Source organism: Squalius cephalus (assembly GCF_949319135.1).
Source record: "Squalius cephalus genome assembly, chromosome: 11".
Lineage (NCBI taxonomy): Eukaryota > Metazoa > Chordata > Actinopteri > Cypriniformes > Leuciscidae > Squalius > Squalius cephalus.
This window is the reverse complement of record NC_137132.1, coordinates 10,832,658-10,845,897: the sequence shown is the minus strand read 5'-3', so window position 1 is coordinate 10,845,897 and position 13,240 is coordinate 10,832,658. Positions and strand designations below refer to the sequence as shown.

The 13,240-nt window shown below is 40.1% G+C and overlaps 1 protein-coding gene across 1 annotated transcript in view; it reads left to right on the top strand.

Moving 5' to 3' along the window:
• dscaml1 (Down syndrome cell adhesion molecule like 1) overlaps positions 1–13,240 on the top strand; it is a gene marked incomplete at its 3' end in the record, with an annotated part of 42,789 nt that overhangs the window by 9,617 nt on the left and 19,932 nt on the right. Inside the window, exons 6-13 of the mRNA XM_079886267.1 lie at positions 1,729–1,934; positions 3,136–3,232; positions 3,432–3,560; positions 3,909–4,076; positions 4,644–4,714; positions 4,802–5,042; positions 8,466–8,651; positions 10,454–10,609. Coding sequence (XP_079742393.1) covers positions 1,729–1,934; positions 3,136–3,232; positions 3,432–3,560; positions 3,909–4,076; positions 4,644–4,714; positions 4,802–5,042; positions 8,466–8,651; positions 10,454–10,609 — 1,254 coding nt within the window. The remainder of the gene's footprint in view (positions 1–1,728; positions 1,935–3,135; positions 3,233–3,431; positions 3,561–3,908; positions 4,077–4,643; positions 4,715–4,801; positions 5,043–8,465; positions 8,652–10,453; positions 10,610–13,240) is intronic.

Below are 13,240 nucleotides of genomic sequence, written 5' to 3'. Positions count from 1 at the left end.
AATGACCCAGGTTATGATATATCAGTCACACTAAGGCAAGAAATACAAGAAGCCTTATATATAGTAGCTAGAATTGGCAGGAGTTACGGTGTGTGTGTGTGTGTGTGCGCGTGTGTGTGTGCGCGTGTGTGTGTGTGTGTGTGTGTGTGTGTGTGTGTGTGTGTGTGTGTGTGTGTGTGTGTGTGTGTGTGTGTGTGTGTGTGTGTGTGTGTGTGTGTGTGTGTGTGTCTGTAAACAGCTCATAATAAGAGCAAGAGTACCAAAACAACAGATTCAAGTGTAGCAAGCTCATTTAGATTAATAGAACATTACAATGGAATCCGTAAGGTCATCTCATGACTGATCGTTAGTTCGGACACACGATCTGTTCTGTCCACATCCATATTATTGATCCTTCACATAATGTAGAGTGCGGAAAACTCCCATCCACGCAACACTGCCCTAGGCTTCACTTACAGTCCTGACCACATTTAAACAAACCTCATCCACCAGTGTATTCTTTAACACTCAGCCAGAACATTCTACCCCGATGAATCTTATGAAGAAATGTCCAGGTAGTATTTCACCTTATAATCAAAAAAAAAAAAAAAAAAAAAATATATATATATATAAGAAATTAGAGCGTATATTTTCCATAAGGATTATGATGGAGCTTTTTTTTATTTTAGGGTTGTTTTTTTTCACCCCAAATATGAATGAATCTCAAGTTATTCTCATTGACATTATCATGTCCTCGGAATATTATTTTATTAACATTATTATAATTGAATTTCAATATATAGAGTATGCTTACAACTGTACTTTACAAATGAACTTTTTAATGGGCATAATGTTTAATGCAATATAAATATTTCTCATTACTGTAATACAAAAAAAAAAGATTTATACAATAACCATGATGTATGGCATACATTCACAATTGTACTTTTAAAGATTTTTTGGCATTAGGCTACTAACTATTTAAGCAAAAATCTATGCTACAAATTTATTTATGCAAAATAGTATTTTTATTATTATTAATTTAGGGTAAAATGTCAACTTTATGAAAATATATATATATATTTTTTTTTTAATAAATGAAGGCTTTCTTGAGCATTTACAGTATCACAGTGAAAATGATCAAAAATGCCATAAATAGGTAGGATTGGAAGGATAAGTTTACTTACTCTAACATGAGATAGTATACAAATGATTTGTACATTTTCATGTGGATATCATGCAGCTCTTTGTTTATGGCATCCAACTTTTTATCAGTGAATTCGTCTCTCTCTCTCTCTCTCTCTCTCTCTCTCTCTCTCTCTCTCTCTCTCTCTCTCTCTCTCTCTCTCTCTGATTCAGTGTTGGTGTTATTGATTGAATCGTTCCTCTGTTCTGCCTCCCTCAATTCTATCCGTTTCACTCGTTGGAAGGGAGGGAATGAATAAGTGATGAAAACAAAACAGCGGAACCCTCCTCAGATCGATATTGTGTTTTTGTGTGTGTGTGTGTGTGTGTGTGTGTGCGTGTGTGTGTGAGGCAGCACTAGAGAAGAGTTACTCGGGAGGATTGAGTGAGCGAGAGAGTGTGAAAAAGTGATTGAGGAGTTGGAGAAATGCAAACACTAACGCTCACTGCCATAAGAACACCAGGTGTCTGGTTAAAGTCACACTGACCTTTGCCTCTTTTTAAATTCACTCTTTCCTTCACATATATTTACCTCCTGTCCTCCTATACCATCTTTTTATACAGTTCCAGCTATGATCACATCCCACCCAAACACCACCATGGCCATAAAAGGGCAGAACAAGGAGTTAAACTGCACCGCCCGGGGTGAGTACCCCATCATCATCCGCTGGGAGCGAGGCGACACTGTTATTGACCCTGACCGCAACCCTCGATACTCCATTACCACCAGCCCCAACGAGAAAAGCGATGAAGTTATCTCCACACTGAAGGTGAGACATACACACATACATGTATGATGTCAGTGAAGGAGTACCGTGAATGTTAAAAGGCAGAGTTTTGCCTTAATGTTTCCAGACAGGCTCTTGATGTTTGGTGAGCCCAAAGGTCCCACCCACAAATTACACCGATGTGACCAACCATACAAAAGCACATTCTTTCCATGAGTGTCGTCGCTACTCACGCTCTCGCTGATATCTAATGATCAGTTGCGGTTCAGTAAATAAAATGATTAAATAAATACCTATTTACAATAAGTACTTAACTCAAAAATAACTATTAAATAATAAAATAACTTGAGAACTGGTTGACTAAAATCAGCTTGAAAATGCTATCTCATGAAATAAATCCGTAATTTATTTAGAATTTAAAGGTACACATTGTTATTTCGTCCGTCAATCGTGAAAGTCTAGTGATTGTAAGCTTCTGGCAACATTAAATCCAGGAGAGAAGACCATTCTAGAGAAAAAGCAAGCAGAGAGTTTGAGTTTGAGCGCGTACACGTTATATCTGAGCCAGAGCAGACAAGAGCCATGAGACTGTATATTTGAGAATGCGCAACCAGTTTTGTGCGAGAGTGAAGGAAATCCGCCTGCGAGTTGAGAGATTTGAGCTTGCGCATTGCTTGGATGCGCTCTTGACATTTGTCATTAAAATAACGCCGTAGAAAGGGCCTCAAATAAACTATTAAAAAAGGTGAAGATAATCATGTCTGAAAGCTGCAATCGATTTTTTATTGGTTAAAATCAATGGAGAATATCTCGTATTTTTCCATGGTGCACCCACGGGATCGGCGCCTATGTTCTGACATGAGAAGCACATTGGGCTGCATTTATTTATTTAGTCTATAAATGGTTTTATATTCTTCTTACCAGTGAAGCACATTGGGCCTCTATTTATTTATTTTTAATTGTATGTGTTTATATATTATTAAAATTTCGATAAATGGTTTTATATTCTGACCTGCAAATTGCATTTTATGTATGAAAGGTTATTTTATTATTATTATTATTAACAGTAGTTGTAGTAGTAGTATTGATATTATTACTTACAGTTAGGCACAATGGGATAAGAGATAGTATTTTAACTTTGAAAACACTTTTACATTGTTCAACAATACATGAAGTGGGCCTCAAAATGAGCAAAAGATCTAAACAAGTTAATCCCTCTCAAACACTTTCTCTCTTTCTGCAGCTGAAGCCAGCGGAGCGCGGGGATTCCGTCTTTTTCTCCTGTCACGCCATCAACTCATACGGCGAGGGCAGAGGGCTCATCCAGCTGACGGTGCAAGGCAAGACAATCAGCCATGAACAACATGCTCACATCTTACATGATACTCTTTATCTAGAGACACAAAATCAATAATTTACCTCCGGGCCCCAAGCCACCTCTTACTTTTCAGCCTCTCTCTCTCTCTCTCTCTCTCTCTCTCTCTTTGTCTCAATCTCCTCCATCTGTTTGAAGTCTATTTCCACTTGTTTGGTTCGCAGAACCCCCTGACCCCCCAGAGCTGGAGGTTCGAGAGGTCAAAGATCGGAGTATGAACCTAAGGTGGACGCAGCGGTTCGACGGCAATAGCATCATCACCAGCTACGACATTGAGTACAAGAACAAATCCGGTGCGGCATTGCTTTGTTTCCATTTCAAGCTTGGATGAATAACATTGTGAACGTGCATTAAATATGTATTTGTATGTCAGAAGAATATGTAGCGAATAAGCTCAGACTGTGAGAAGATGAATGGGATGTGAACGGATTTCTGCGACGTTGCGACTCGAGTGTATTGCCTTATTTTGCTGTTTGTACATCTGCGTCATCCTAGTTTTCCATGCATCGCTTGTTTTTCATATCCGTATGATTTGACCTGTAAACAGTCCTTTTTGCATGCTAACAAACATAATGTTCTAGAACAGCCTGGATGGAGGTGTGATGTAGTAATGTATCCGTGTTATTTTGTCCTTGTCGTAGACCCGTGGGAGCTGAAACATGCCACCCGTAAGATCTCGCCAACCAACAACCAGGCCAACATAGTGGAGCTCCACCCGGCGTCTGTGTACAGCATTCGCATGTACTCCTACAACAAGATTGGACGCAGTCAAGCCAGCAAAGAGCTGACCATCAGCACAGAGGAAGCACGTACGTCTACCGCCCCTGATGTACACACAAGCTCATATTCGTAAAGCATAAAACACTTTAATTAAAACAATAATTCTTTAAAACAAAGAAATCTGGCATCATCACTCACCCTCCTACATGCTGTTCCAAACCTGTACTTCCTTCTTTCTGTGGAACACAAAAGATACATTTTTGAAGAATTTCCTGGCCATTCTTTTCCATACTGTTCACAAAATCTGAATGATTGACTCATTGATCCAGTCACAGTGGTTAAAAGCTCACTGGAGGGGAAGATCAGTGAATAACAACTTCAGACACCATATGACTTGTACTTGGAATTTAGCGCCTGTTTCATACGGGACACGTTTATTATACTTTTATGGTGCTTTTGCACCATTTTTGAAGCTTAAAAGTACCAGCACCCTGTCATTGTAGTTACATAAAAAAGTTTCCGGGGTGTTATTCAAAATTTCTCCCATTGTGTTTCACAGAAAAAAGAAAGTCATCCAGGTTTGGAGTGACTTCAAAGTGACAGAATTTTTTATTCCTTCAATAATCTTGTGACGTCACATGATTCTCTTCTCACAGCTCCTGATGGGCCACCCATGGAGGTGATTTTACAGCCAATGACTTCTCAGAGTATCCGTGTCACCTGGAAGGTAAGCCTGCAACTTCTAAACTTGCCGTTTTTTGGATTTTAGAGTTTTAGATTTACGTCTCTCTCCTTTTCTTTTCACTCCACTCAGGCACCTAAGAAAGAGCTCCAAAATGGAGTGATCCGTGGCTATCAGATCGGTTATAGGGAGAATGGACCGGGCAGTAATGGACAATACAGTATAGTGGAGATGAAAGCCACGGGTGACAGTGAGGTATACACACTGGATAACTTGAAGAAGTTTGCTCAGTACGGCGTGGTGGTCCAGGCATTCAACCGAGCCGGAACCGGACCTTCCAGTTCTGAGATCAATGCCACAACACTTGAAGATGGTAATGAAACTATCCATCCATCCATCATGCTCTAGGGATTTCTCTTTCGTGTGATTGCGCACGAGTCATCTGTACGGGGCGACTTTGGCCCGTGGTCCTCATCTACATGCGTGTCACTGTCATTGTGGCGACAGTGATATTGATGCTGTTAAGGATAATAGTAATAACAACAAGCATAGGAAAAATAATTATAATTAGCCTGTCTGCCGAGGCCCCTCTCCCTGATCCGCTGCTTTTCCTCCCAGTCTAATTATCTGCAGCTGAGCGCATTGTCTCCCCCTCTCTCTTTTCATCTTTCCTCCAGATCCCTCTCTCCGGCTTTCAACTCCCCTCCTCTCCGCTCCCACTCCTCTCTCACTCTCTCTCAAAACACCTTTCATTTATCTCTCCCTCCATCTCCCAACTTCCCCTTCCACCCCTCCGCCCACTTCTGTCCCGCTGTATTTCTTCTCCATTCTTATTTTTGGAAAGCTCCTGGGTTGTTTTTGTGCCACTGTTGAGTTCTTCCATCACTTTTTCCCTGATGACTTTGTTTTTACCTCCATCAGTGGTTTTCTTGTCAAGTTTTTTTTCTCTTCTAAAATTTCCGACCTGAAAATTCTAAACATTTTCCAACTCAACCAAGACAGTTTACCAGATTGAAACCAGGTTACTTGCTGGTAGTCCAGTCAATTGACAAACTAAACCAACTTTGACCAGCTAATGATCATGAAACTGTACCACCTGGAAACTATGTAAAAGCAGCTACCTTTCTAGGGTGTTTTCACTTGCATACTCTATAAAACAGGGGTGTCCAATCCTGCGCCTGGAGGGCCACTGTCCTGCAGAGTTCAGCTCCAACCCCAATTAAACACACCTGAATCAGCTAATCAAGGTCATACTAGGTATTCTAGTAACTTCCAGGCAGGTGTGTTGAGGCAAGTTGGACCTAAACAATCAAACTCAGACCTAGAATGAAAGTGAACCAGTGGCCAATGTCGGGCTATCGTTGAGGGTCTGTCAGTCTAGTTTTTGTTGTGTATTCCATACTTTTGGCACTAGTCAGTGGCTAGTGCCCTTCGGTGGCTTTCCGTTTGAATCAGCAACGGAGCCCGTCGGTGAGAGAGATTACTCTGATTGGCTGTTCAGCTTAGCGAACCAATGCATGAGAAGATCAAATTGATGATAGCAAACAAACAACAAAGTCAAGAGGGCACATGGGCTCTTCTCATTTTATAACAACAGTCCTAGCTTATCCGGTTTCCCTTTTTAAATGATGAATATGGACTACTGCCACATGCTGCTATAGAGAGTTATTTCCTCTCATTCAGGCGCAGAACGGTCAGGCTAGATGGCTGTAGTCTTTGCTGTGTTTTCAATCTCAAATTTTCTTTGTCCCAGAAGCAGGCGACATGAGGTGACACCACGGTCTAGGTCGCTAGTTCTTTGATGTCGATTCATTGTGTCAAGGCGTCATTGAAATGGGCTCCAAAAATGGAGGGTTTGGTTTGCTTCACAGAGGCCTCTTTGGAATGATTCATTGAAAAGATCTGACTCAAGCGAATGATTTGTTCATGAATCAGACATGGCTACTTCTTTAATGAATGTGCTAAGAAGATCTAGGGTGGGTGTCATGATTTTCAATGCATCATGACTTAAATTTAGTCTGTCACATACAGTAAACCTATTGAATGACTTCAGGAAATATATAGTGCACAAATTACATAGACAACTTTCCTGACACTTTTATGGTACTGAGCTCATTCACTTTAATTATATTGACAATAGGGGCTTTCGCACCAGGTAGTTCTAGGAACTTATTTCTAGGAGCTAGCCAACCCCAATGGTTGCCTTAGGAAAAATTTCTGGTTGCATTTTCACCGCCAGTAGGAACTCTAAAGTGACGTAAGACACGCTAGTTGTTGTGACTTTTATTTTGACGGCGCTGAGAATGCCAGAGCCTGAGTTCACAGTGCTCGCATTCTTCGTGTTTATTAGTTTACGATCTGTCTAACAGTCCTGTCTAATACATTATTACATTTACATTTATGCATTTGGCAGACGCTTTTATCCAAAGTGACTTACATTGCATTTCAAGGTACTCATTTACTATGAGTTATTAGAGTATGCAGTGTGGTTGATATCCAGTGTCGCCAGCTGAGCAGAAATACATAATCATGTCTAGCTTGGTCCCCTCAAAGTTGCGTTGGATTTTCTTCTTAGCGTAAAGGTTAAGAGATCCATCTATCACTATTTTCCATTTCCGTGGAGTTGGAGTAAATATAAAGGCTATAATCTGTGTTTACACAGGTTTTAAAAAAATGGCGGGTGCTGGTGTTTCGCGTGCGTTCGGCCAATCAGCGTACACATTAACGCCACTGGTAGTTCCTATAGTGCTAGTTTAGACCCTACTCTGAACTAGGAGCTAAATTAGTTAGTAAAAAAAGATTAGTAAAATCGTTCCTAGTTCCTGCGGTGCGAACACGCCAAAATCCGGGAACTTCCGCCAATAGTTCTAGGAACTATGAAAAGGTTCCTCCGGTACGAAAGCCCCTAATAGCAGCCAAGGGAAAAAAAGAAAGTCGTTCTGGTTTGAAACCACATGAGTGTGAGTTAATAATTATAGCTGGGAGGAAAGTAAGATGCCAATATACCCGTAAGATGCCAATATACCTGTTTAGTGCATCAGATCCAGAAAGTGTGTGAGAGACTGGGCTTTGCAGGCAGGGTTGAAGAGTTATAGCGAGTTGTGCTTGTGAGCGCTCTGTCAAGCCACTCTACTCTAAATGGCAGTTTTAGTGTGGTCCACCAGGGCCAGACAGAGTCGGACCCTAAGGCCTCTTCAAACAAATACCATCATTTCTCCTCTGCTCTCTCTCCCTCCCTCCTCTCACCGTCTCCTTTACTCGCTCCTCTTCCTGCGCCAGCTGCAGCTGCTCCCTCATTGAGCCAAGCCAGCTTTATCCCTCCTCTATCCCTCCTTTCATCCTGTCGTCCGCACATGCTTTTTCCCTCCCAGCAAGTCACACAGACAGGCTCTGTGTCCCCTCAATAGTGCCATTATTTATTCAGGGACGCAATTTGGCACATCACCACCACCACATTTGCAGCGCATCCGGAAAAAAAGCAAACGCATTTAGTAGGTGAAACAGCTCAAGATCGAGATAACAGTAACGTTTCACTTCTCTTCAGCTTCAGGATGTGATTGTTCTGTCCTTTTTGAGTGCAGTTACAAGGTTGTTGATGCTCTTGGGCCTCACCAAGTGCTCCAATTGCAGTATATTACTGTCATTTTACTATATCACTGTAATTGTGCTCTTTCACTGCAATTTTTGGTTTCCACTTCACCTATTGTATCTTGTTTCCATTGGTGCCTGAATTATTTTCCTGCTGCTTCCTTTCCCTTTTATGTGACCGTCTCTCATTTTTATTTTCCTCTCGCAGTTCCCAGCCAGCCACCCCAAAATGTGCGGGCCATCACGGTGACATCGGACGAGGCGGTGATCACGTGGTCGGAGCCCCCGCGGATGACCCTGAATGGGGTTCTGAAGGGCTACCGTGTGGTGTTCTGGTCCCTCTACCCCGATGGAGGTGGGTGCTGTGGGGGCCAGACACTGGGGCTCAACCAGAGTAATTATACGCTACTACTGTTACTCCCTCACTAGCCGCAGTCCCTGTAGAGCGCCCCCTACTGTCCACCCGTGTATCTGTATCCCAGCCAGTCCAAACCACAGACGATGTACATTTGTGGGTGGACGGGTGTATGTGTGTGTGTTGTCTTTTACATCTAACAGGAAAATGTGAGGAAAATGTAGATTAAAAAAATGCTAAAAGTGTGAAAAAAAAATGTATTGCTGTGAAATTTCAGAAAAATGTCCACACAGATATTGTACAATTTACACTACCGTTCAAAAGTTTGGGGTAGATACGATTTTTTTATGTTTTTGAATGGTCACCAGGGCTGAATTTATTTGATCCCAAAATATAGTCAAAACTGTTTATACAGTATATAATATGTAAATTATTCCTGTCAGGCAAAGCTGAATTTTCTGGCATCATTACCAGTCTTCAATGACACATGATCCTTCAGAAATCATTATTATATGCTGATTTAGTGCTCAAGAAACATTTCGGTCACACTATAGATTAGGGTCCAATTCTCACTATTAACTATTAACTATGACTTTTGTCTTAATAAATGCCTATTTACTGCGTATTAATAATTAGGAAGGTATTTGTTAAGTTTAGGTATTGGGTAGGATTATGGATGTTGAATATGGTCATACCAAATAAGGCATTAATATATGCTTTTTAAGTACTAATATACAGCCAATATCCTAGTAATATGCATGCTAATAAGCAACTAGTTATAGTGAGATTTGGACCCTAAACTAAAGTGTTACCAACATTTCTTATCATCAATGTTGAAAACTGAGCCCTGAATATGGCATGCAGACAAAAATATATATTCTATATTCTCACAATTTTTATTCCCATGATTTATTAATTCATTCCCATGTTTTAATAAATCATGGCCACATTGTACTAATCCGTTCCCTTGTTTTGGTATAAATAAAGGGACGAATTTGTAAAACTAAGGAATGAATTCTTAATTTGTGCCCACAATCTATGTACAGGAAAATATATATAAGGTCTCAGTAGAAAACCGTGATCAATTTTTTTCACGATTCTTTGATGAATAGAAAGTTCAAAAGAGCAGCATTTATTTGAAATATGAAGCTTTTGTAACATAAATGTTTTCATAATTGTGTCCTTACTGAATGAAAGTATTAATCTCTTTCAACAAAAAAAAATCTTACTGATGATAGTAAAATCTTTGAACGGTAGTGTACTTCAACCAATTTGTTGGGACAGTAAAATGGTTCATAAATGGGCCGAATATGTCTTACAAGGTAAAGGGTATGTTATTTATAACTAACTGAAATGCAAGATGTTTTTTTGTTGTTGTTGTTGTTGTTGTTTATTCGGCTGTGTGTCACTTACAAAAAAAGTACTGTAGTGCTGTAAAGTAGCATGGTACAATGATGGCATCACATGGTATATATACCATGCACTGAATCTTATTCAGTAGGAATCAAGTTTCTACAAAGAATAGCATGGCATTACCATCGTACAGGAATAAATGCTATTTTAACATCTTTTTTACTTTTTTGTTTGTTATGCACTTGGACATAAATATCATTGCTAAATATAGCTTTACAGTAGCAGTGACAAGCAACCTTTTGTCCAGCAAAATAGACTATTTTTGTCTCCCGTTGAATAATACCATGGTACTTTTTTTGCGAGTGGAATGTGTGCAGAAATGGTTCTCCTGTGTTCCCTTGTGTGATGTGTTCTAATTACACTGATGTTATTAGTGAGTATATGAGCATGCAGAAAGAGAGTCATTCAGTATTTTTCACGTCTCTCAGAATGGGGAGAGATGCAGAACATCACTACCACTCGTGAGCAGGTGGAGCTGAAGGGTTTGGAGAAGTTCACAAACTACAGCATTCAGGTCCTGGCCTACACACAGGCAGGAGATGGCGTCCGCAGCAACGTGCTCTACATTCAGACCCGAGAAGACCGTGAGTTCACACACATGTACACACGTGTCCATACGTCTGTAAAAAACAAAACTGTAAAATACAATAAACCTTTTCCAAAACCTAGTGAGCTACCTTATGGCTTGCTGCCTACAGGGGCAGGTTTCTGAGGCACCATCATGGAACATCATTTGAGACTCATCACATAAAGTGCGCATGAGACTAATCCACTCTTGATTCCAATAGAGTCTTTAAAGACAAACCTACTGTGAGCTATGAGGTTGTTAATTGATTGTATATGCTTTTGTTGAAGCCGTCAGCCCACATTATTTCAACTTATCTTTTGTTTAACAGTAGAGTTCCTGTTGAAATTTTTTTTTTTAAAATCCCTGGCTAAAGCCACAGTATTTCAAATCAAAATACTTTTGATTCAAATCTAATTTTGTAATGTTGAGATTTGGTTGGATTGCTTCATGACTAAACATGCTTCATGTTTACACGACACCGTCTTCGACTAAAAACGGAAAACTTTTTATGCGTTTTGGCCGTTCATTTACACGACAGCGGCGTGCGGGCGGCCTGAAAACGCAAGCTTTTGAAATCGTGTTTCAAAGTGCACGTTTTTGAAAACTATACCGTTAATCGTATCCACGTAAACAACAAAAACGTGACGTCATGCGTAGTACGTGTCCAGCCTATAGGCGTGTAGTGTTTCTTTACAAAGTGACATCGCCAACTACTGGTTTGGCATGAATAAAACAGCGTTTTTAGTCGTTTTCGTGGATCCTTGTGAGCGGGGATCATTTTGACAACGTTGTCGCCTGTATGCGAAAAAAGTACAATGTTAGTACAATGTTGTCGTGTAAACATACCCTTAAAGTTTTTTTGAGAATCCTTAGGGGGAAAATGAATGGGAATTTACTTCCGGATCCAAGGATGCTGAAAAAATGGGCTGGGACTGTTGCAATTCATTAAAATACACAGCATACCAAAATTCTGGGTAAAATTACACTGAACTATATTTATTGATTACTTTCAGTTTTAAGGAACTATATGCACATTTATTATCAACATTTCTCTGTATCTTCTGATTTATTTTTTTACTGAGCTTGCTATAATGTATTCTGAGATTGACTTTGCTATGAACGATTCAGTCTTAGAATGTGTCCCATTAAGTGATCTTAAAAGACAAATTAATGTTACTGCTTACTATTGAGCATATTTATGATACCCTAAAATTCACCCTGAATAGGCAGATTATAAGGTTTTGGACCACATAAAAGGTAAAAAATATATGTATAGTCTTTTATTTGTGACAGATAATTGTGACCCTCCAGTGCACTTTCAACCCAGACAGTGGAGAACCGGTGTTCAAACACACAGCCACATTATGTGCAATCCACTTCCCCTTTACCCCGACTCTATTCAAGCTCTAGGGTGTGTGTGTGTGTGTGTGTGTGTGTGTGTATGTGTATGTGTCTGGATGTGGGGAGGTTGTGGGGCAGAAAATCTTGCCACAAAAACCACATTAGCTGGAGGCAAGTGCTGCATGGTCCCAGTCCAGATGATGCTGGATTGCTTGATTGCTGGATGCGGTCGCCGTGGCGACAATTAGGCTCTGAAATAGCATTAGCACACTTAATGAGAATTAAGACACTGAAGGAGGGGGGTCTGTAAAGCTGGTATATGTCTCAAAGCAGATCTCCCATCCAACACAAGGAGAAGGATTTATTCTTTGTGGATTAGCTGACATTAATTTTGTGCTTACACTGGTCGGGATAGGATTATCCTATATCTGTCTCTCCTCCGTTCCCTGGTGGGGTTGAGGGGGGATTCAGGGAAATAAGGGGTGTCTGAGTGGTGGAGAATAGGAGAGATGCATTGATCTTTTTCATTTAATTGAATATGATAGATATAGGAGTGTGTGATGTCAGTTTGACAAGGGGCTTCCTGTCCAAAATTTTTGGTCCACCTTTTTGGGTCCCTTTCCATCTGCTCAAGGCACCTATGGAGACTTTATAAAAACAATAATAATAATTTACAGGGAATTAATGCAGTTAAATCATCAATAATACCGCAAAATATCACAACAGTTTGTGTCACCACTTTAAGACCTAAACCCCTTCAAGGATAAACCCCTGTATGGCTAAACCCTAGTAATGATGATTATGAATTTTTCTCCAAATCCTTCTTGAATCTCCATGTCTTTCTAAGCATTGTAGACACACTAAATTGACACACAAAAGCGTGAGTCTTATTCGTTGGCCAGTTTTCTTCGCAGTGCAGTGGAAAAGACCATCAATATTCAGTCGCATTGGTGGCAATCAAAAGTTCATGTTGGTCTGAACAGATGTATTAACAGCTGTTTATTGAAATTAAAATGTTTAATTCACACTGAACGCTGTCTTGGTGTGAAGATTAATCTTATGGTAAGAAATTCTGTACAATAGACTCAAGTTTTCTTGCCTCCTAGTTTCATTCTTTCTAGCTGTATTCCAAAAGCTAGTTTTCTGCCTACATAGGAGAAATTTTAAGGAAGACAAAGGCAGTTCCCAAAAATAGGCTGCAACATTATAAGATATTCTAATTTTGGCCAAATCTGAGCAAGCATTGAATCTGTCCTTCATAAAGAAATCCCAGAATGCATTGCGATGAGAAAATGCATCCAACATG